Here is a 23,010-nt window from a genome sequence, read left to right as displayed (position 1 = left end):
CAATAACGCAACCATCACAGGGAGGCAGCAGCTGGCAGAACAACTAGTGATCCCTTTGCCAGAGAACGTCTACGTTGCAAAAATAAGTTCGAAGACCAACTAGGTCCATTGATGCTCCGTTTCGCTGATTATAGCACGCATACAGCAGATGTCGTGAAAGGCAGTGGCAGGTTTCACTCCAAGATACGGGATGACATGTCGAGAAGATCTTGATGTCGTCTTCAAAGCTGTTCAGCGACTTCGCCGTCTTGGAGGTCCACCTGAGATGGTGATTGAGCAAAATTGCTTGCTAGGTTAGGTATCAACTGGACAGAAAGGCCTACATCCCAATGGATTAGAACGTTCCTGAATGCAGAAGAAAGAGATTGGAGATCTTGTCGCGGAAAGCAGGTGGGCGAGGCCAAGCTCCAAAGTCGAGTACAGTGATCTACGACCGTACTTGGTACCTATCGCATCCACGGCGCTCTCACTTGCAGTGATATGTTGGCGATGCATCAAGCTCATCAAAGCACTAGGAGAGCTCCACCAAGAATGGAGGGAATGTTAGATGAGAAGTAAAGTGCACCCACAAGACATTCAGGGGCAGCATCTCAACATCAATTTCGTCGGGAACGAACACCTTTTCTCTCACGCAACCGAGTGTACTGATCTGCCATGTGGAAGCCGGCGATTTTGTAACACTGCGTATTACTGACCGCCGATCACTAACGGCAAGCTCGACACAAGCTGTTGAGGGAGACGCTAACGGCCATGGTATGTAGATCGTATGCTGGGCTAGTACGGAAACCGCAATTGCAGAGCCAAGGCTTTCTCTGCTATGTTTCCATTTCTCGTAGCTCCATTGACAGAACCGTAGGGAGTAGGCTGTTTCAGGGACGAAATCCTCAAGATTGACATCGAAACGATAACGAGAATGAAAGTCAGCAGGAGGAGTTGGGTATGTAGGCAGTTCAGTACAGAGCGCCGCCCTTTTCGTGATCAACAGCTTCAAGTAGCGCCAACACTTGCTGCACCTCTATAACTCAGCTCCCAACAAGGGTCAAGGTACATGGAGTACTTGTCAAGCAGCGTGGTCCGAAACGATGTACCACACACACGTGTACCTATAAGCTCACACCGAGCGGTGAAAACATTTCTCTATTCCTTAGTTCTTGAACCCCTCAACTATACTTCAGACAGCAGGACAACATGAAGCCCTGGGAACAGAAACGAGTCTTTCTATTCAGTCATCCAAGAACAGCCTCAAACCTACTTGTACGACTTCTCTCCAACCAACCGGACTGGGAGACATCTGACTACCTATTCTTTGATGCTTTCCAATACACAAGAGACGCATTTGATGGCCTTGAATTAGAGGATGTACCCGAGACAGCACGAGCAGAGCACTCAGATCTTATCGAACAAGGTCATCAGAAGCTAGAAAACTTTGTGTGTACCGCCATGGACAAGGTGAGTTGCCCCCTGAATCGTGCTTGGCCGAAATGCTAAGTTCTGTTGCAGCAAAAACATGTGATGCTCAAAGATCACACACTGCTTGTCACACCAGTAGAATCGACTTATGGAGATGTAGTCATGCCCACGAACCCATCGATCTTTCCGGACACCCTGATGCTTTCCTGGCGACCTGTCATACTAATCCGCAACCCGATTCTGATATATGAGAGTTGGCTCCGAGCAGAAGGAGAACCGTACGTACATGAAATGATCAACGGAATCGCAAAAGTATCCGCTAAAAACGTATCGTCCATACAGGTATCCAAATCTCGAATCTCAATATGCCAAGATATACACCACCCTGAAATTCCAGCGAGCAGTCTTCGATTGGTATCGACATCATCCCGAATGCACATTGCAGCCCATAGTGCTGAATGCAGACGACATCATAGAGCGACAAGACGTATTGGAGAGATTCTGCGAATTGGTTGGGATGGAAAAGGAGAAGCTTGTACTCTCCTGGAAACCGAGTCATGCTCCTGCAAAGTTTGCGTTGAATGAGCGGTTCAAGCGGTTCTTGCAGACTTTCCAGGAGTCCACTGGGATTGAGCGCAGCAAGTCTTCGGTGGGAATCACTCTTGAGGAGAGGCAGACTCAGTGGAGGAAAGAATTTGGGCCTGAAAGGGCGTCGATGCTTGTGAGCAGAGTGGTTGAGTCGTGGCCTGATTTTCAATATTTGCGGTCTATGAGGCTTTGCTGATCAGCGAACGAGTGACGATATAAGAATGAAGAAGAGGTCAGTTCCATGTCGATCAAGTACTGTATCCAATGCTAGTTCTGTACCTGGAAGGACTGCAGGATGACACTTCGCGTAGCAAAAACGACCTATGAGATCAGCGGGTGAAGGCCTGTGATATGAAGCTATCTGGTCAGAACACAATGCAAGTCCTGGTACGATTTCTTGATAGTAATTCTTCGTGCCCGCAAAGTGGCGCTTATGTTCGATAGCCGCATTATCCAGAGGCCATGATGTGGATGTGAGTAAAACGACGTAGGAATTTGAGCAGCAAACGAAAAGCCGACCATCAGCGGATTCCATTCTCTTCGCCCAAGCCAATGATGTGAGTGTTATTGGAGAAGTGTCCTCCCAAGACTCTTCCCTCATGCCATGACAAAGGTTTTCCCCTCACATGAGTAGTGCCTCTCAAGACGTTGAGAGCATCTATGATGCCAGAGCCATTGCCCATCCTCAACGATAATCGATAACCCAGTCTTTCCAACCCTGCATCGACAGAGCATGATGTCTGGCCACATGCTCAGATGTGCTGCGATTCAGTACATCGAAGAGTATGTCCAAGAACTCTCCCAACGTGGTACAAATGCTCATGTTAATGTTCTCGGTATACGAACATCCGCCCATGTACGTTCTCGGCATCCGGGGAGCGATCCATATCTCGAAGAAAGCAGTGGTCGGCTTCTGGTGTATCTTGACTTGTCGCCAAATACCCTCTCGCTGTCTTCCACCCTGACCCAGGAAAGTGTCCAGCCTGTCGCGAAACACCCCCATCTGATGCTGGATAGTGAGATCCACGCAGGGTTGATTGCGCACCTGCATCTTCCCAAGCACCCTCTGGAAGAGCCATTTCATCGGCAGGGACGGCGGCGTGTTGACCAGGGCAACACTAGTCTCCAAGCTTCCGGTTAGTGCGCGCTGCAGCTTGGGAGACCTTCTGATCGTGTCTCTGAAGTCTCGAGACACTGCGCGGATGATAGAGAGCCTGGCAGTGGGCTCCAACCTAAACGGATCGCCGAGTTCAAGGAGTTTGCCCGTGTGCTGCATGAAGACGGTGCCGCAGTTCTCGGCTTCGTGCTTCTTCGCCTGATATGCAACGCGCAGCAAGATATCTTCAAGAATCTACAATATCGTCAGAGCGGGTCAGGATTGACTGTACTGGGTAACAGCTGTCGTATGAGGTGGACGATGACTTACCTCCGGAATAGAAAACACCTTGATTGCTGCCATACTTGCTCATTTGTCGCGTCTGCGTTCCAGGCTGTTTGAGCCAATTACCGCCGATGGATGTCGAAGAGTGACGACCGAGAATGGTAGTACTGTCCAGTCGAGAAGTTGGGAATCTCGTGATGGGGGAAGTGCTTGATGTTGTTGTCAAGATGAGCAAGCTTCCAAATTCCACCAAAGGAAGATTGTAGGCGGGCCGTGCACTTTAAGTTCGAAGTGAATGATACGTTGACATGAGAGCACCCGAAAGGAAGTAACCTCACACCAGAAGTTGGGCGCCGCTTGGGAGAAATGAAATCCAGACACAGATTTGTATGTTCATCGTAAGGACCCCTTGTAACACCGACTTCCCACAAAACTGCTCAGCGCCTGGTATTGTCCCTTGTGAAAGACCCGCGAAATACGAAAATGTCTGCCAACCTGGGCAGAGCCTAGCCATCAACATCCATCATCTCCGAATCCTCAACCTCAGTATACTCCTCCTCAAACCTTGTCCCTTCTGCATCCGGAACCCCAATAGTAGCTCCCAGCGTCGTAGACATCTCCCTCTGCAGTTGCTCATCAACATCCGCCTGACTAACATCATCATCATCATCTTCCTCCACCACATCCTCTTTCGTCTCGATAGTGCTGACTTCCAGCTCGCTAACCATCTCCGTCACAGCTCCAACTTCCGTCTCATCAACCCCACCACCACCCCTCTCATCAGTCATGAAATCATGCATAAGCTTCAACAATCCATTCTGCACCTTCGTCAAAACATTCCTGCTCACAGCATCAGGAGCAGCTTTCCCATCCGCAGCCTCAGCCGCCAATTCCAGCACCGCCTTGACTTGTTCGGCTTCACAGCCTCCAGCCGGAAGGTGCAATTTGCTGAGCATGGAGAACAAAACTTTCCTCTCCTCTTTCCCGATCTGCGTGGTGACAAGTCTCTCAAGAACCAACTCCGCGAGCAAGAAGTGTGGAAGCATTTTCCCCTCTCCGCATTGGAACGCGCCGGCTGTGCCATTGAGGTCCAGAATCTTCCGTGAATCTGTCCAATCGACTAACATGCCACCCAGCACACCCATCTTGACCATTCCTCCGCCTTCGAGACCTTGCTGATCGACTTCCACGCCTTCGTCTTCGAGGTCATCCATGTAACTTTCTCGCAAGGTGAAGAGTTTCGCGACAACAGCGCATGTTACTTGTGCCATTCGTTCTGCATTGCTCGCTCGTGAATGGCAGTAGACTGGTAGGAAGTATGCGAGACTCTGGCGAAGTTGAGCATTCCCCGCACTGTCTGGATCAAAGTAAGTGATGACCAGCTGTTTGAGAAGATCCGTATCTGTGATAAGCTGGCTGAGGAAAGCCTTAGACAGAGCGGCGGCTCCAGTGGATTGAACGAGTGGATCGTCCGACTTGAGGGATTTGTTGAAGGTTTTGAGTATGGGTTTGAGAATCTCCTCGGGTGTCGTCGAGGAGGAGTCGGTGGAGGCATTGAGCGGAGGTGAGAGAAGGCTGGGGTGTGTGATGAGAATATCTGTGATTATCTGAATGGCAATGGTTTGAAGAGCCGGGTGACCCTTCGCGAAGCAGTGGAGGAAGAGAGTGAGGTTCTCCTGGGCCAGGTTCTAAGAATAACGTTAGCATAAGTAGCAAGCTGGAGCTCGGCAAGACATACCTTGCCTAGTAGACAGCACAATCCCAAACAAAGCAGTCCTCGCTCACGGATTGGCGCCTCTTGAGATCGCACAGCGGGCACAACCAAGTTGTTGAGCATCGTCACCAGATGAACATTCTCCTCCAAGTCGCCCTGCACGTTTTGCAACATACAAAGCGCAATGTGTAGACACTTCATGTTCACCATAATCTCCCTCACAGCCTTCTCTGCTTCATCCATACCACCCTCTTCGGCAGTCTTATTACTCTTCTTGGCCCTCTTCTTCTGCGCAACCACGATGGTGTCGTCATCATCCTCGACGACTTCCGTAGCAGAGTGGAAGCTCTCATTGGTGCTGTCCGCGTCATCTTCTTGATCGCCCATGATAGTATCATGAACCTCCGCGATGGCTTCGAGAACAACACCACAGAACTCACGCTCGCCCTTGGAGTCTTCTCCACAGACTAGACGAAGGACTTCCACAACAAGGCGTGTGACCTCCTCGGGGAGATCGGGCAATGCCAAGCTCTCTCTCATCAGACCAAACATCTTACGTCGGCCGACTTCATCGCTGTAATCGAATGTGAGAGCCATGTGAAGCATCTGCTCGACCACAAACTCGCGGTGTGCGAGCTCTTCCTCGTCACCATCCTCTGCGTTCTCCTCCGAAAGAGTAGCGATAGTCGTCTCGATCAGACGTCGAATCTCTCCCTCCAATAGATAGCCGAATTGAGTAACTTCGGGTAACTTCTCCTCCACGAGCGCCTCATACACTCCACTATCTTTACCCGAGTGAGATCGGCAGTATTCGTTGAAAGTACGAGCGACGAAGGCGAGTTCGGGGGAAAGCTCCTCCCAGAACGAAGGAGGAAACGAGACATACGCCAGGTAGTCCTCACGCCCGAGCCAGAACTCTCGCATGGCAATGAGGGCAATGCCGCCTTCGGTGCCACTATTGACTACATCGATGCGTTCGAGGAGTTCCAGCAACGCATCGAGGGAGGGAGGAGCGGCGGTTGTGGCGTCTTTCTGAGCGTCGCCTTCTGCAGCTTGTGCGGCCGGAAGAGCGGCGCAATCTTCGATCCACCTCTCGCGGAAGAGTTTGGCTGTGGCTTCCCTCACCTTCTCGTCGCGATCCCTCAAACCCCATCGAAGCAGCTTCTCGCGATGTGTCAAGCTAAGATGACGGAAATCACCCAGTGCAGGCAACAAACGCGCATAGAGAGCCCTCCTTGTCGTACCGTCCGAATCTCGCGCTCTCTCCAGCAGATATGGCAATACTTCTTTAGTGAGGGGAAGATTGAGCAACAGATTCCTCCTGACTTCCGCAGAAGGATCATTCTGCAGCACACCCAACAGCTTTCCAAGCACACCAGCCGCAGCGTCATCCTCTGAATCCGAATCATCCTTTTCCTCCTCATCTTCAACTTCAGCCGCTAGTCTGCCCAGGCCATACACAGCTTGTAGCCTTACAGGCGCCTCCTTGTCGTGAATACGCTTCAACAGCGCAAATCGTAGCTTGTGGAACAGAGAATCGTCCAGGGTGTCCAWCGAATWGATGACATGGCTTGTAATTTGCGTGGCGCGATATCTGATTGCCTTGTCCTTGGCCTGCAACAGAGGCAGAAGTGTCTCCAAAATAGCCGTCGTCAGCCTGCTGGTCGGTGTCTCTGGAAGAGCAGCATCCTCATCCTCTTCATCCCCCGCGATAATGGCATTGTCCTTTCCACTCGCGACGTTCAAAAAAGTGCCCAAGAAGCGGACCACGCGATCTCCCACGGGTTCTGCCTTTTTGACGGGCAGTATGCGCAACACACAGCGCACGACCTCGCGATTGAAGTCGTCCTCATCGAAATCTTCGCGCTGCTGCTGCTTTCCAGATTTGGGGGATGTAGGTTCGTAACAGCACGCCTCTTGTGCTTTTCGCAACGCAATAATGGCTTTACGGTGGCCGGCGGTCGATCTCTGAGCGTCGGCGAAGGCGGTACAAATGGCGCGTCGTAGGGATGTGTCGGCGCCTTCGTCTGGTATTGCGGTAACGGGCGACGAGTTGCGCAAACTTTTTGTTGAAATCGTCCTTCGCGAGGCGCGTGTAGCACCGCTTGCTACTCTCCCTGGCATCGTCGGTGAAGATGTCGTTTGGTGTCGTCGTCGTTTTGTTTGACGATTGCAAGATAGAGATCAATGTTTACTTTGGATGTTTACGCGGGGGCGGGCCGGCATCGCTTCCAATGACGGAGCGGATCGGCAACTTTTCGAGCTCGACATCAATGATCAATCCATGAAGCAGCACGATTGATCATTGTGCATTCAGAATGTCTCTCATCGCCCGCTCCGCCCTGCGCTCCATCCCGCGCTCCATCCCCCTCTCAACGACATCCCGTTCTGCCTCGACTGTGTCCGCCAAAGCCATGGAATCGCTACATCCCAAGTCGCACGCCATCTCACAAGCCCAGGGCATCGCCTCCAACGGCCTCGTCTCAGCAATTGGCAACACTCCTCTAATTCGCCTGAACCATCTCTCGAAGGAGACTGGCTGTGAGATCCTTGGGAAAGCAGAGTTTCAAAACCCCGGCGGTAGCGTCAAAGATCGCGCAGCTCTCTATGTAGTCCAAGATGCCGAACAACGTGGCCAGCTCAAACCCGGCGGAACTGTCGTCGAAGGCACAGCCGRAAACACTGGAATTGGTCTCGCACATGTCTGCCGATCAAAGGGTTACAAATTGGTCATTTACAYGCCCAACACTCAATCGCAAGGAAAGATTGATCTTTTGAGATTACTGGGAGCAGAAGTCTATCCCGTCCCTGCAGTCGCCTTTGATAACCCGGAAAACTACAACCACCAAGCAAAAAGACATGCGGAAAGATTAGAGAATGCAGTATGGACGAATCAATTTGACAACGTTGCAAACCGACAGGCACATATCGAAACCACTGGCCCTGAAATCTGGACGCAAACCGATGGGAAGATTGATGCGTTTACTTGTGCTAGTGGAACCGCAGGTACAATTGCAGGATGTACGAGATATCTGAAGACGATCAGCGAAGGGAGAGTGAAGTGCTATGTCGCTGATCCTCCTGGATCCGTCATTTACACATATGTTTCTACCGGACAAATGCCCGCAGGCAGGACTGGAAGCTCCATTACGGAAGGTATCGGCCAAGGGCGCGTGACAGACAACCTGGCGCCTGATCTTGAACTGCTGGATGGAGCACTCCATATCGCAGACGAGAAGAGTATAGAGATGGTGTACAGATGTTTGGATGAGGAGGGCTTGTACTTGGGAGCGAGTTCTGCATTGAACGTTGCTGCTGCGAGGGATTTGGYCGAGAAGCTGGGTCCTGGCAACACCGTGGTAACGATTCTCTGTGATGGCGCGTATCGGTATGCGGATCGCCTGTTCAGTCGAAAATGGCTAGAGAGTAAGGGTTTGCTGACTGCTGTGCCCGAGAATTTGCACAAGTATATTGTGTTGGAGTAGAGAGATGAATGAAATCACCTCGATAATACCACAGACATTTCGCTAGCCACCCCAAGTGAATATTCACCACAATTTTCGGCCACATTGACAGCAACTCTTCTATAGCCGCCGTAAAGTTCATTTCGTTCGTCTATCTGCCCCTAATCTCGCCCGAATCCAGGCCTCATCCCGCAACTATTAAGTCGCATCTTCAGAACGTTTTAGATCCCATCTCGAGTCCCCGTCACCCATCAATCATTTCGTCCGAACAGAAAGAAGCGCCCATAGCAGCAGAAACAAACCAGATCCCGCAGCAACATGACTTGCCCACAAAAGCCGTGAATTGGTGGTATCATAACGCAATGGCAGCAGATTTCCCTCAATGAGCAGAGCTCATTTCCATCCAGCAGGTTGAGAGGCCGGCGGGCGGTAAGAGGTGACAGTAGCTTGTCATCACCTCTCAGCCTATCCGGACACTGATAGTCCGAGACACCTCCCATTCACCCCTCAAATATAACTCCTCCCTCCTTCAATCAATGCGCTCCCTTTCTGAACCTCAACAACTCACTCAGGCTCGCCAAGGAACATCCTTGCGCCAAGAACTCGTGTCTCCCCAGTTCCTCCGCCGTAGCCCTGGACTTGACGTCCACACAGAGACACACACTCAAGAAAGCCTTCAGCTCCTTGCTCAACTTCTCCGGTTTCTTCAACCTGGGTGTACCGTTCGTGGCGATGAGGTAAAGAGCCTTGAGGGGCTCCTCGTTCAAATATGGCGGTTCCGATTCTATCATTTCAATCGCCATGATGCCCAGCGACCAAATGTCGACTTTGCTTCCGTATTCTTTTTGTTTGACAACCTCTGGTGCCATCCAGTAAGGCGTGCCGACCATGGTGGCTCGCTTCGAGCGCTGCTCAGTAAGCTTCGCGCAAAAGCCAAAGTCAGTAATCTTGACTGCGCCACGCGACGAAAGCAGCACATTGTCGGATTTGATGTCTCGGTGGATGATGTTCTGGGCGTGCAAGTGAATGAGACCTTTGCATGTCTGCGGGATGTTAGCAAATCATTCTGGCTATCGTCGTTATTCCTACTCACCTCGAAACAGATTGTGGCAATCTGATCTTCTGAAATGGAGGGGTTGTTGTCAATGACATCTGTCAGAGCACCACCTTCCATGAATTCCATGACCACCCACAGCTCGAATGTCTCCTCCTGCAAGAACGCGTCGAGGAAGTTGACAATGTTGTCATGTCGGCTTTCCTTCATGACGATAATCTCGTTGACAATCAGCTCCTTTCTTKGCTGCGATCGGAGATCCATCTGCTTGATAGCCACCTGCGCTCTGGGTCCGTAGTTCTTAATCAAGTCCTTGGCAATCTGACTGGGCGCGTTCTCGCGGATTCGAGCAACATAGACAGACCCTGAAGCACCCTGGCCAATCTTCTTCTGCTTATTATAGCTCTCAAGAGGGTTGGACAAGGTGACGACGGAGCGCAGACGCTCCATCACCTGGGCGTCAGACATTGCGCTCATTCGAACCTCTTTGGACTTCTCAGTAGGCTCCTTCTTGGTGAGGGCAGCTTCGGCTTGTTTAATTGCGGCATCCTTTGGTGCGCCAGTAGGCTGTTTTGTTGCTACATTGAGCGGCTTGACTTGACCGGCAGGAGAGCCTTGGTTATTACCCACAGCCGACTTCTGCTCTTTCACTTGTCCGTTGGTTGCCGCTGGTGTGCTTGGCTTGACCGCGTATGGGGAGCCATTGCTAGGAGCGACTTTCGAGGGCGTAGAAGAAGATCCGCTGGATGAGGAACCTGGCGGTCCTGGAGCAGTCCTTTGTGCTTGTAGGCCTCGAATTGGTATTTGACTTCCAGGTTGACCAGATTTACTTCCCACGGGTGCTGGAGGAGCGGGCCTTGTCGCGTTGTACTTGCCTGGGGTGTTTGGACTGACATCTCTCGTAGATGAATCGCCAATGAAACCGCTACCGATCTCCTGTTTCGCCAAAGGCACTTTGCTTTTGGGTAGAGATTCGTTGTACTCGCGGTCTTCTTGTTCCTGGCGCCTGATGCGCTCGAGATCCTCGTCCGCTCGCCGCCGTTCCGACTCGGCACGTCGCCTGCTCTCTTCTTGCCTCTTCCGGCGCTCTTCTTCCGTCTGTCTCGAGTCCTGCCCGGGCGCCGTATCTTGCCGTTTGGGAGCTCCATATCGATCTGTGGATTGGTCTCTCGGATACCCACTTCCTGGGGTGTTTGTGGCGGTTCTGCTGTAGCTGTCCTGGCGGTTCACAGCTGGCGGTTGCGGCCTAGGTGGAGCAACGCTGTTACCGGTAGAGTATCCCAACTGCTTTTCCCTGCTTGGGTCTGCAGCAGAGGCAGGAGTGAGGGAAGAGAACATCTTTGGATCATCTTGCCTCACAGCGAGCTTATCAGTGTAGAATTGCAGTACTTCCATGACCGCCTGCGGGTTCTTGGCCATGTCATCTTTTGTCAGAGCGGAGCCCTTGAGCAGCCTTTCCCACTCCACAGGCAGACCTACGAACCCGCCCGTAACGGGATCAAAGCCAACGTGCACGCGATGAGAAAAGCCGGTCGGGTGAGAAACGCCGCCCATACTCGGAACTCGGTCGTATATGCTGTCCATCCAGTTGTATACTTCGGTGTCTGTGTCGAACTTGAGAATCCAGACTTTGCTCCCATCCCTAGTGAGCTCCAGGCTGAAAGGATAGCTGTCGGAGCGAGTGATGTGTGAAACATCGCGCAGCAGGATCGTGTTGGCAGTCTTGCTGCTAGAACTGGATTTGAGGAAATCGAGCTGCTTCTCCCGCAGCACGAGGAACCTTTCGTTCCAGAACGCCTTCATGAATCCGCCGCCCTCCTCCTTGACCTTCGCCCAGCCGTCCTTGACGACGGTGAACTCCCCATTGCTGGTTTCTGCCCGCGTGGGAGTGGACTTGAGATCTACTGAGCTGCCGGAGCTGTTGTTCAGGCTGTTGAAGCTTCCCAGATTGGGATTGCCGGTGGTGTGGTAGACTTGCGGGGTGAGTGCAACCTTGGGCCTATCGGTGGGAGGTCGCGGCGCAGGGCCTGGGTTGAGAAACTGATCGGGCCGGTATAGTCTGCGAGGGTCATGTCAGTCGTTGCGCATACTTTTGGAGGCCGTCACTTCTCGCCGCCATCCGTGCCGCTATGCATGTGCAATACCAAGCCTCCGCGATTTTTRTTTCACGGAGGTCATTGCTGCGCCGCGCACATTGGAGGAGACACTCACGGGTTTTGTTGCGCCATGTCGGCAGCCTCACGCGCGAATCAATACCACAATGCGCCGAATGCAGGCAGCTCCTTGGCTTGTGAGCGCGTATTGTCGGTCAAGTAGGCCGGGGAACGAGGTGGAGGTGAAGTTCGGGAGGTGGTTTTGAACGAGTGATGGTGGCGTGTGCGCTCCTGCTGTCAACACCAGCGCGGGGTCAAGGCACAGAAGCCTTGCACGTTGATTGTGTGGTGGTCGGGCTCTCTGGGCAAGGTCCAGGTGCCCGTGCAGCGTAGATGGTTGTGGAAAGGTATGGCAGAGCCAGGGATAGTTCAAGATGGCAAGCCGAGGGGTCGAATCGCTCGTCACGGCCGTTGGATCATCAAAAGTCTGAGTAACCAAAGATTGCTCGCTTCGAGCGCTCGCAAGTACTTTTGGTTTTCTTTGTTCTCAGCCGCACTCTGTGGATATCTTCACAGGACAATGAGCGCAGGTTAAGGTCTTCAAGGCGTACAGCAGCCCCTCAGACGCGAGAACCAGGCGCTGGTTCGTGGTTACACACTCCCTTTTCTAGATGAAACGATTCCAAACGCTAGAACGAACGATTGGCGCGAAAACTGGTTCTAGTTCCGCTGTTGTTGATTGGGTAACCTCATCTCTCACATTATTCCGATATGAACAGGATACCGGCGCGTATAAGAAGATCCCCTGCCTTATCATCGAGTACATCACGCTGTTTGCAAATACAGCGGTGCCAGCTCTCTTTTTTTGTGGAATGCTGAACGCTGGCGTCTGATGATGCTGATGCACCGAATCAGTCACACACACACCTCAACTGACTCCGAGTCTTCCAAACCACATCATTCGACGAATGAGAGACCGCCGGCATCGCGCCGCTTCATCCCCGATGGCGGGACGATCTTGGTTGAGATCGGGAAGGATTTCGCCTGCACAGAGGACGTCGTCATATCCCGGGGCAAGCTGCCCGAGAGACGGGTTTCGTACTCCCCGCGTTGTGATATCAAATGCGGACGAATTGAACAGATTGAGACTGCATCKCGAGACAGCTTGGACTTGCATKCCTTCGCACAAGACAGACAGGGGAACCTCTGCTAGAGCAGCACCGTAGCGTATCGAACCGCAACCCCGTGACTAGCAGACCTTTCTCTGTCTCTTCAAAGCCAATGGTGTGTGCCTCCACAGATGGCAAAGGYACCTTGAGCGTCAAATGCTTGCGGCAGAGTTTTCAAGATCTGTTCGAAGAACAAGTAAGTTATCGTTCCTATCCCATGTACACTCATGCCATTGAAAACAAGGCGGCAACCCTATCCCGACAATACAACACCATTCCAGCATCCCTCATCTTATCCTCTCCTAAACACACCCCTGGGCTCCCACCCCTCTAACCCCGCTCCACTCACCAGACACCTCAGCTCCTTCTTGCCCAACTCCTTTTCATCCATCCCATCAAGCATCCCTGCAACAATCCCCCTCAACATCTCCGCCGCAACCTCCGCCTTCGCCTTCACACTATCAAAAAACTCCACCTTGATCGCAAATCCCTCCCCCTCCTTCTCCACAAACCCGCTAAACTGCCTCCAATCCCTCTTCCTCGCATCAGCCTCCTCCCAACCCTCACCACACTCTTTCCCCAATCTGAGACACAGCCTCCAGTAAACTCCCTCAAGCCACAAACAATCGACACTCCTAATCGTCAGTTCGCTCACATGGTCAATCCAATACAGACACTGCGTCTTGAAGTCTTCATTCCAAGCGGGGAACTTGACAATGACGCTCTTGAACAACGTGGGCAGGATTTCAACTCTCAATTGGCGGCAAGTTGTGGCTAGGGGCGCAATCTCCCCTAGTCCGTGGTCGGGGAGACTTTTGGAAAAGGTTGTCCAGTCAAGGCGGAAACAGCGCCGTGGTGAGCGGGGGTTGGTGGGATGGAAGGCTGTGTTGTGGGAGAGGTGGTCGTAGATCAGCCAGCGGACCTCAAGAGGCAGGGTGGTAAGATTGTGCTTTTTGTCTTGCAATGTGTTAGAGTCTGAGTGCTCGGTTGGCGTAAGGATGGTACCCTTGTGCGAGATGTCATCCCCGTCTGGACCCTCCATGTCGACTGCTCGGAAGACTTGGAAGCGGTCCAGGAGTAATCGATGTGGGAGGAAGCGTGAGAGGTTCATGCTCTCTCCCCTACTTGGAGAGATACCTACCTAAGTAATAACCAGGGTGTTGGGAGCATCATGTGCTCGGTACGCTCGGAGCGCCCTGAGCACTACCATGGGAAGGCGGTCAGAAGGCTAGGTCGTGGAGTCGCGGTAGAGTTCACAGCCGGTGACAACACACCCATTTGAGGTTTATTATACCTGAGGTTTCTATTCTTTGTGCATACGTACATACATGACATCGTTGACCATACAGTTTCGTTTCCAACACTCATCGCAACGCGCTGTAATTCGCTTCAGGAAATAGCACCCTGCCACTCGTGTCTCCTGGTGTATTTGCACCCAGAATGCCAGTAGGAGATAACGCGCTCGGAGCATAGCTCGTATCGTACGCCGGCGCCGTCGCAAGCTGAGAGTGGTAGCTTGTTCGCCTTCCAGGGTGGGCAAGATCGTCGGAAGATTGTTGGTGGCTGAGTAACCCCTCACGATCCCCCTCGCTCTGGCCGAACTGCACATGATCATCCGCCATGTGCGCGTTCAGCTCGTCTGTGTTGGTAGACCAAACATCCTTCCCATCTTCTCCGGACAGCTCCTCTTTTCGATTGCGATCGCCAGAAGGTGCAAGCGTGACATTGACGCCGGTTTTACGGAACTCGAGCATAGCTCGGACGGAGATGTAGCTTGTCGCGACGAAGAGGAGAAAGATGACCACCGCAAAGCCCACCGTCGCCTTGCTGACGGTACACTTGGACTCGCTACCAAATGCGAAAGCTGCACATCCCTTCTTTACGGCGTCAGCGCGTGAGGAGAGTGCACCCGTGTCCCGCCTAGTCTTTGTGTCCTGCCCCTTCTCGCCTTTTCTGATTCCCTGTCCATTCCACACCGCGACAGCAATCGCAGCAGCAGACCAGAGCAAGGCGAAGAGCAAATCAATTGTAGTGTAGGCGTAGACGTTGTTCAATCGCCAGAGTCGAGACCACAGCGGGCCAATGGTCATGTAGAGGATGGCTGGTAGTGTGAGGAAGCACTGTACACAATCGTCAGCGGCGTGGATGAAAGGTTGATAGAGGGCATCCTCTCCATACCAGTGCGAAGTAGAAGCCCGTCTGTCCTCCATATCCTCCCGACTTGGTCATGACGGCGAGGGTCAGACATCCGGCGACGAAGACTAGCACCGCCTGAATGCCATGCAGCGCGGCTTTTGCTCGTTGAAGTTTGTTCTGTGGAAGACGCATGTTGAGAGGTGAGGCAATGTGATGAGCGACCTACCGAGTTGTGGTATGCTGATAGTTGTTGTTTGAGATGGCTGAGAAGTGGGCTTTTTGCTTGGTCTCAAAGTAAACAAAGTGCAGCCTCAGACAGGGATCCACGCGTCGACACTGCCTCCCAAGGCAACGAGGCTGATTGTCTGGCTTCGCAAATGCGGAGACATTGTGTGAGATTCTATTGTCGTTGCGCTGGTAGAGCGAGACGTACATGACGGAGGAAACATAATGGACGACGACAGACGATGCTGGGATGCTAACGGGCGTGAAAGATGAGATCAAAGACTCTCATCTCGTTGCCGCCAAGAGTTGTCGATCTCGCCAAAACATTCTACCGGAAACCCRCAAACCTCCTTCTCCAGCTGGACAGCTGGCATGTGATGTACAATCTAATTATCATCTCCACCCCGTGCTGCACCGCCAGAACATTTTTTTTTGAGACAACAAGACACAACATCCAAACGTAGTAGAGATAAATCGATAACACTACCCACTATCATGGCGAACATGGACCCGGCAGAGACGTTCACGATGCTTCCTCTGAGCATCGATGCAGCAACAAAAGCCATATCTACCTCCGATCCATCTCTTGAGGAGGACATTGAAGAGCTGAATCGCATGCATCGCGCGTTCATTTCCTTGGAATCGCCACATCAAGTGCCCGCGCCACCTGCGCCCGTTCACCCAAAACGCAGCGTGCAAATCACCAAACTCCGCGAATCGGGCAATGCATCATACAAAAAGGGCCAGCATGGCGAAGCATTGAAGATGTATGATTTGGCTATCAAGATGGCATTGGAGAGACCTGCATGGGAAGCCAGTGGACTGGTGCGGGAGGAACTCAGCACATTATATGGAAACCGCGCGCAGGCACTCATGGGACAGCAAGCATGGGCAGAGGCGGCAGTGGACGCAGAAACTGCGGTGGAGATGAAAAAGGTCGGCAATGTCAAGGCTTGGTGGCGGAGAGGACAGTGTCTGAAGGAAATGGGAAGGTTTGAGGAGGCCGCCGAGTGGATCAAGACTGGTCTGGAATTTGAAAGAGCAGGACCCGATAGGCAGGGCGTTGGCGAGATGGAGACGCTGCAGAGGGAGTTGGCCAAGGCTCTAGGACAGGAGTGAGTTCGATGCTGATGAGGGCGAATGTCGCATGTCGCATGATACGTCCTGGCCTGAAACTCGGAAGCATGCGCCACGAAGGCCAGCTGGAATATCAACGGCCWAGCATCGTGTTGATCAGCGTCATTGGAGATGAGGATCACCTTCTGGCACTCGCAGACTGCTGGACTACCTGCAGTTGCGGTCACTGTGTTTGGACGCACTGCGATCAGCAGAGGGCTTCTCGCGTGGCCGTTGTCCCGTGGCCGCAGACGTGCGCGATTTCGAGCGCTTCCGCCTTGTCCGTCTTGTTGGATATGGCGTACAGGGGTAGCAGACAGCTTATAATGCACGCACTGCTATCAACATCCTTCATTTACCACGGCACGTGACGCCAAGATGAGCCCAAGTCGAACAAATTCTCGGGCCTAGCAAGGTAACTCCAACATCATTCTTTTCGCCATTCACACATTTTTTCCATCTTGTGCTTGACTTGGTTGGCAATGCCGCTACAGGAATCCGATCTGATTTTCTCAAATGCCGCCTCTGCATTGAGAACCGCTTTAGGAGATCTTAAACGTTCGAATCTAACAATCAAAAATCGCCTCAACTCTATCAAGCGAGACTCAGTATTCGTCACAGACGTCGCAGACTTTTACCAACTACCACTGATAGCGAACGAGCGGTGCGGGAGCTGGTACATCCCACCACATCGGAAAGTCGGAAGCGCATACTTCAAGTCCACGGACGGGCACTTTGGGCAATGGATGTTCAGTCTAAGGAGGCTGAACTTTCAGGTCCTCGACGTCGTTGGCGAGCATGGAGGGTACATTGAAAGTTTTCAATGAATTCTTGCCTGTATTTACTGATTACTGAACGTAGATGTGTTATCGTAGACTCCACGAGACGTGGGAAAAGCATGCCAGATGCCTTGTCGAAAACGGCACCCATTTGGATCACTGTGTTGAATCGTCTACTCTTCCCGAATGACACATCATGTCACGATCTAGAGACTCCCTCGGACGTAGTATCCCCATCAGAGCATGCACAAATCGAAGCTCGAATCGAATCACATCTCCATGCCGCCCAGTCTCTGGATCTTGACCTTGCATCACTTCGGACCAGAATCAATAACAAGCCCATGGCTATCACTTGGCAGAGACCTGGAGATCCATTACTTTCATCTCCTCTCTCAGAGACCAATCTAGTTGTGCTCTGCACGGCGTCAAATCAGACCAGTAATGACACATCCGCGAATTCGTCATACGTACAAGGCGCTGCGGACGACCCTGAGAGCTGGTCTCTAGGTCTTGATGCTGCGACTTTCTGGTCACACAATGAGTCCCTGCTTGCTGCCTCAGAGGATGAACTTCCAGACTTGATAGAATCGCTGCTGGTCCAAGGCGCCGCCAATCCGGCAACACGAACGATGACTTTGATCAAGCCGACTTCAAGTCTCTGGATTGGGAAACCAAACGAGGCGACTTTGCACTCCGCAGACTTTGACGTTGTGATCTCTTGCACAACAGCGGCTTTGCCTGTACAGCCTACGAGCAATGAGGACGGCACTCCAATTCCAATCAACCTCATCTGCACCTCCGGCAAAGTAGGAAGTCGACAACTACGACACGAACTCCCCAAACTCCTGCAACTTCACCATCTCCTTTCCAAATCCCCGCAACTCAGATTGTTGATAACATGCGAGACTGGAAAAGATCTCTCTGTGGGAATCGCATTAGCGGTTCTGTGTCTCTTCCACAACGACGCAGGCGAAGTACAGAGTACAGTTACGACCGAAGGGATCAACAAGGATTTCATCAAGAAGAGATTGAGCTGGATCATGGTTTCCATGCCAGATGCAGCTCCCAGTCGAGCTACGCTGCAGAGTGTTAATGCGTTCTTGATGGGGTGATGTTTTGGGTGTGGCAGTCTTCTGCATGCTGTTGAGTGTCCAAGTCTATCCACCTCCACCTGAGAACGGAATCGGATGGTCATGTTCAAGGATCACGGATGGTCTCCGCAACTCATTATTATATGAGAGAGAATCCGCGCGGGCAGGGTCCTGGCGTTCACGAACAAAGACAACCATTTGCACACGAAGTTCCTGCGACGGGGCTCCATGTTGACACCTCTGGACGCCCGCTCGGCTTACAGGATACGGCTTAAGCCCAATACGAACACAAAAAGCACTCCAAAACTGACAGCCTCAAAGACTTGTATTCATGAATCGCTATACTCTTTATTTGTTGGTCCTAACCCAAGCATCATCTCTAGCCGGCCTTGGAGTTCGAGTTATCCGCACAAGACCATGGCGATGTCCTGCCCTTGTCATTGATGATTCCAAGGATAGTGCTGTATGTACCCGCCACCATYACAAATGTTCCAATAATGATGATGAAGAAAGCCCACGAGATCCCAAAGTACCATCTCTTTGTCCTTGCTGATGGAGGGCGGTTCCAGTTATCGTAGAGGTACATGCATCCCATAGGCTGGAAGGACATGAAGGTAGCGAAGAGAGCACCGACCAAAGAGATCAGACTGCTAAAGACTGGGATCGCGGAGCCTAGGATGTAGCCGACCAGGGTCACTCCTCCGGTACAGCTCAGCCAGGCGATCCAGTGTGTTGGGGTGTTGGCGGTCAGATGCTTAGTACCACGCATGAAGCGCATGAAGAAGTTCTTGGAAGGAAGATGAACGAAAAGCATGCAGCTAGCGACCAGTCCTGGAAGTGCGAGACCGTAGCAGACCTTCTTCATCAGGACTCCAGCGGATCCAAGGGCAGGAGACGCAACGTATGATCCACAGAAGTAGTATACAATGATACCGACCACGAGGTATACGGCGGCGACGGCGGCCTGGGAAATGACCAATGACCGGGTGTAGAGGCGTGTGTCACGCATCTCAGAGGCGATGGAGAAGAAAGCTGGCGATCCTGCGAAGGCGAAGATCATAGTACACACAGCACTCATCGCCTCCTCGAAGGTAGGCTCTCCGATGAGCTTGTAGTCGGATTTGTACACGCCCGTTTGAGGTGCGGCTTCTGGACGATCCTGAACAGCAACGGCAATTGCAAGAGTAAAGACTAGTGTCTATTAATAAGTATGCTCCAACGTGGAAAGTGGAAAGACATACCGGCGCTGAGAATGCCAAAGACACCGACCCACGCAATCCAAGCAACCTTGCCGAGTGTCTGGATGCTTCCGAATCCGAATCCGATAATGGCAGCCACGGCAACGAAGACTGCAGTACAGGTACCATGAGTGGACAATGAGTTGAGACCAATGGAGATTCCCAGCATGGCCGACGCTGAAAGCATCATGAAGTCTGATGTGCTGGTCAGCGGAAGATCCGAAACGAATAGGCGCCTCACTTACAGATGTTGAAGCCCCAGTAGAGGACTTCTCGTCCTATCCGGCCACCCATCAGGAAACCCGCATCGTCGATGTTGTAAACCTCAGGGTGGAGCAACTTGAATCTCCCGACCATCCATCCGGACCTAAGAAGGACGTCAACAACAGCGTTCGATTGCAAGATCTATCTTTCTCATACCAAGTAGTCATCGTAGCCACGATGACAAGAATGATCACACCTGGAATCAGACCGAGAGTGTGAAGGACAGAAGGAATTCCGAGTACACCCAATCCGATCTGAGTCTTCATCATGATCACGATCGTTCCCATCCAGCCAACATCGCGGTAGTTTGGTCCGTCCTCACTGATCTCTCCAAAGACTGCATCATGGGTGGTGGAGGTGTTTGTCAGGTCCTCCATACCACCCTTCTCCGAGATGTCCTCGTGGGCATGTTTGTTTTCGTAGTCCATCTTGTCTAGGGGGTGGAGCGGGCCACGAACACAACACGAAGWGCAGATGTTCGAGAACGACGAAGGATGTGGACGTAAAGGCAGGATCCAGAGCCTCTATATGGAAACTCTGGAGTAATATCGCCGCTATTACTTGATAGTTTTATTTGGCCCATGGGGTCATGCATGGATGATATCTGATGAGCACAGGGTCAGGCAATAGGTGGGCGCGAGCATGGATGATTTCTCATAGAGTGGTCCGAAGTGAAACAACCGGACGTATAGTGCCTAGTAGAGTCGTGTGCGTGCGTGGGTGCACTGTGGGTCAGCAAAATGGACATCGTCTGTACTTGCTATGTTGGGCCATGTTTGAGCATCCCAAGCTCTTTACGACATGGGAAACCGTTGTTGCTGACAACATTGGGAAGGAAGCCCAGGTACAGCCACTGAGCCACATTCGATTGTCAAATCGCGCAACTGTCCCAATGCGAGGTATCCATGCCAATGACACATCGGTGATCGGACCGACGTGCTTTTGTGGCCAGACCAGCTAGTTTTCGACTCTAAGGCTAGCGTCTTCCTGATCCTACATATGCAGGTCGATATGCAAGTGGAGCGGTGGGCAGAAGTTCGGACACTAGGGTATGACATCGACGTTGAAAAGCCAAGAGACGCAAGCAACAGGAGCTGTTGATTCGTTCGGAGCATTGCCGTTTGCGATCCTTGTTAGGTGTCGTCATATTCGGTATAGGGTTGTCCGAAGCAAAATCTCAAGGAATAGGAAATGAGAGATGCAGATAGTGTTTTTACGATAACACATGTCGTTCAGAGGTTAGACGCGGACGATTGAACGAAGGACGTACGGTTGTTGGCATTCGCCATCGCTTGTCGCGAGAGATCGTAGATGTTGCCGACTGTGAACATTCGAAGTTCGATCCGAAAACGACAAGCATCGGCGCATTCTTCAGCGAAGCATGTCGTTTCTTGAATGGCTAAAGTGGCTTCGCTTGTAAGGCTTAGGCCGTGGATGAGACAAAGAACCGACCATCGTCGAGCTGTTGCATCAACACGGATGATGCCCGTATCCGTGCCAGCATCCTGAGGCTTGGATTGAGTTTTCACAGCGTGTTCACGTAACGAAGTGCGATTGACACAGCGGACTGCCATCCTCAACATGACCGGGAACCTTGCCAAGCTGCCGTCTGTCCAGGCTGCGCATTCCAGAAACGCGGTATCCCCTAGACGCGATTTGATCCCAGTGGAAAGCCTCAACAGGATTTCAGTCCGTCGCCGGAAGAGGATGTGACGTGGAAAGAATGCAGGGAGTAAGCGGAGACCGACCTGAGATGGTATGGAACAGCTTGGCAGAACTTTGTATAGTGATCGCTAAGGCGTAGGGCTGATCACTGCCGATACCGTACGTAAGCATCCCTGTCCGCACGTCTACCCGAGTTGATGCTCCTCGATCATGTCCCCTAAACCGTTGCGCAAACTACTCGATATCATCCCATGTTGCGGCAATGGAAGACGAGATCGTGTAATTTCGCTGGATGATTCCTCRGCCAGCCGTCGATCAAGCCGACAGGGTACTTTCTCGTATGCGTGGCTGAGAGTCTGAGACTGCGTGTCAGGAGCGCGACGAGGTAGTAAGGTATAGTTGTCGGGCGGTCCCCAGAGACGATGTCGTGTCGTACATACCTAGAAGCTTCCCCTCAAGCTTCTCCTTTGACCTCGGCCTCCTGCTTTCTCTCCATCTCCAGCCTGCGCTTCTCCTTTATTTCAGCGCACTTCTGCGCACATTCGGCGACGAAGGCTTTCATCTCGCCATGCATAGCATCAATCGCAGCCCACTGGCCAGCCTCTGCTCTGCTCTTGCCCTCTCCCTTACCCAGCAACTTCTTCTCGACACCATAGCCAGTCAGATAGACGGCTATGAAATGTTGACACTGGCCGATCTTATCGCCCTTGAGCTCTATCATATCCCGCCACGGCTCGTACGTGATACGGACCTCCTTGCCTGACCATGTGAGACGCTTGTTGAGTTCCTGCTTGGCTTCCGGATTGTAAACAGTGCGAGGATCAACCTCGACCTTGTTGGCGGGAGTTGCATTGAGAAGGTTTGCGTTGTCCTTCTCCCACGCCGCCACTCGTGGCGCCCACAGAGACACTGCCCACTTCTCCGCAGCTGTGTAACCATTCTCCTTGTCGCTGAGCACCACCGCGGCGAGATAAGCCTCGAACACGTCAGCAAAGACCTTGTTCAAGCCTTTGTTTCCCTTGGACGAGGTAGCAGCAGCCTCCATGTGCCGGAACGAATCCACCTCGATCCGCGTGTCGAAGCCGTAGGCACGTGAGTACTCTGCTAGTGTCTCGTTCTTGACCAGCGACTCGCGCAGCTGTGACATTCTGCCAGCATTAAGATGGGGGTAACGATCGAAGATGAGGGTTGAAGCGAAGAGCTCAATGTATGCATCTCCAACGAATTCGAGGCGTTCATAGCTTAGGTCTTGAACGGCACTGGATTGAGAGTACTTGGCACATGACTTGTGGATGAATGGCGCTGCGGCAAGGTGTGGGGCCACTTTTGGCAGCGGTGGGAGCGGGTTGGGGAGGACCGGCGTATTGGGAAGTGTCGGCGCGTTGGTCTGAGATGATGTAATGTTCCGCTTCTTGTGCGGCGTCTGATAGTGATAGTCATCGGGAGCCGCGCGTTTCGACATGGCGTGGCGATAAAATGGAGAGATGTGGTGATGGTGGTGAAGAAGGAAGAGCAAAGCGGCAAGCCCTGTTGCGGGATGCCGCTGCCGCCGGAGCTGCTTCCGGACGGGCGTCTGCAGGGCCAGATTTAACCTTTCTCCGATTCGACTTCAACATTTGACAA

The 23,010-nt window shown here is 52.3% G+C and overlaps 11 protein-coding genes; 4 read left to right on the top strand and 7 right to left on the bottom strand.

Annotated features, from left to right (window-relative positions):
• Positions 1-1,188: 1,188 nt before the first annotated feature.
• On the top strand, positions 1,189-2,194 carry RCC_07285 (uncharacterized protein; the record flags this gene model as incomplete). XM_023772543.1 has 3 exons in its annotated part: positions 1,189-1,449; positions 1,501-1,688; positions 1,753-2,194. The coding sequence occupies 3 exons, from the start codon at positions 1,189-1,191 to the stop codon at positions 2,192-2,194; spliced, it is 891 nt and encodes a 296-aa protein (XP_023628311.1).
• A 489-nt stretch (positions 2,195-2,683) lies between these two features.
• Positions 2,684-3,457, bottom strand: RCC_07284 (uncharacterized protein; the record flags this gene model as incomplete). XM_023772542.1 has 2 exons in its annotated part: positions 2,684-3,349; positions 3,425-3,457. 2 exons carry the CDS (start codon positions 3,455-3,457, stop codon positions 2,684-2,686), a joined length of 699 nt encoding a protein of 232 aa, XP_023628310.1.
• Positions 3,458-3,885: 428 nt separating this feature from the next.
• RCC_07283 (related to condensin complex component cnd3) lies at positions 3,886-7,217 on the bottom strand (the record flags this gene model as incomplete). XM_023772541.1 has 2 exons in its annotated part: positions 3,886-5,067; positions 5,118-7,217. The coding sequence occupies 2 exons, from the start codon at positions 7,215-7,217 to the stop codon at positions 3,886-3,888; spliced, it is 3,282 nt and encodes a 1,093-aa protein (XP_023628309.1).
• A 194-nt stretch (positions 7,218-7,411) lies between these two features.
• RCC_07282 (probable cysteine synthase) lies at positions 7,412-8,578 on the top strand (the record flags this gene model as incomplete). The annotated part of the gene is made up of 1 exon (XM_023772540.1): positions 7,412-8,578. The coding sequence occupies one exon, from the start codon at positions 7,412-7,414 to the stop codon at positions 8,576-8,578; it is 1,167 nt and encodes a 388-aa protein (XP_023628308.1).
• A 512-nt stretch (positions 8,579-9,090) lies between these two features.
• Positions 9,091-11,839, bottom strand: RCC_07281 (related to protein kinase (Chm1); the record flags this gene model as incomplete). XM_023772539.1 has 3 exons in its annotated part: positions 9,091-9,600; positions 9,651-11,670; positions 11,823-11,839. 3 exons carry the CDS (start codon positions 11,837-11,839, stop codon positions 9,091-9,093), a joined length of 2,547 nt encoding a protein of 848 aa, XP_023628307.1.
• A 1,326-nt stretch (positions 11,840-13,165) lies between these two features.
• On the bottom strand, positions 13,166-13,915 carry RCC_07280 (uncharacterized protein; the record flags this gene model as incomplete). Its single annotated transcript, XM_023772538.1, has 1 exon — positions 13,166-13,915. One exon carries the CDS (start codon positions 13,913-13,915, stop codon positions 13,166-13,168), a length of 750 nt encoding a protein of 249 aa, XP_023628306.1.
• A 322-nt stretch (positions 13,916-14,237) lies between these two features.
• Positions 14,238-15,201, bottom strand: RCC_07279 (uncharacterized protein; the record flags this gene model as incomplete). XM_023772537.1 has 2 exons in its annotated part: positions 14,238-14,993; positions 15,052-15,201. The coding sequence occupies 2 exons, from the start codon at positions 15,199-15,201 to the stop codon at positions 14,238-14,240; spliced, it is 906 nt and encodes a 301-aa protein (XP_023628305.1).
• A 528-nt stretch (positions 15,202-15,729) lies between these two features.
• RCC_07278 (related to translocation protein) lies at positions 15,730-16,353 on the top strand (the record flags this gene model as incomplete). The annotated part of the gene is made up of 1 exon (XM_023772536.1): positions 15,730-16,353. The coding sequence occupies one exon, from the start codon at positions 15,730-15,732 to the stop codon at positions 16,351-16,353; it is 624 nt and encodes a 207-aa protein (XP_023628304.1).
• A 479-nt stretch (positions 16,354-16,832) lies between these two features.
• Positions 16,833-18,241, top strand: RCC_07277 (related to tRNA a64-2'-o-ribosylphosphate transferase; the record flags this gene model as incomplete). XM_023772535.1 has 2 exons in its annotated part: positions 16,833-17,155; positions 17,212-18,241. 2 exons carry the CDS (start codon positions 16,833-16,835, stop codon positions 18,239-18,241), a joined length of 1,353 nt encoding a protein of 450 aa, XP_023628303.1.
• A 358-nt stretch (positions 18,242-18,599) lies between these two features.
• On the bottom strand, positions 18,600-20,150 carry RCC_07276 (probable neutral amino acid permease; the record flags this gene model as incomplete). XM_023772534.1 has 4 exons in its annotated part: positions 18,600-19,411; positions 19,462-19,635; positions 19,704-19,825; positions 19,879-20,150. The coding sequence occupies 4 exons, from the start codon at positions 20,148-20,150 to the stop codon at positions 18,600-18,602; spliced, it is 1,380 nt and encodes a 459-aa protein (XP_023628302.1).
• A 1,691-nt stretch (positions 20,151-21,841) lies between these two features.
• On the bottom strand, positions 21,842-22,849 carry RCC_07275 (uncharacterized protein; the record flags this gene model as incomplete). The annotated part of the gene is made up of 1 exon (XM_023772533.1): positions 21,842-22,849. One exon carries the CDS (start codon positions 22,847-22,849, stop codon positions 21,842-21,844), a length of 1,008 nt encoding a protein of 335 aa, XP_023628301.1.
• Between the last annotated feature and the right edge of the window lie 161 nt (positions 22,850-23,010).

The sequence above is a fragment of the Ramularia collo-cygni genome (assembly GCF_900074925.1).
Source record: "Ramularia collo-cygni strain URUG2 genome assembly, contig: RCC_scaffold11, whole genome shotgun sequence".
Taxonomy (NCBI): Eukaryota; Fungi; Ascomycota; class Dothideomycetes; order Mycosphaerellales; family Mycosphaerellaceae; genus Ramularia; species Ramularia collo-cygni.
Note: the sequence above shows the minus strand (reverse complement) of the source record. Positions and strands in the feature narration are given on the sequence as shown.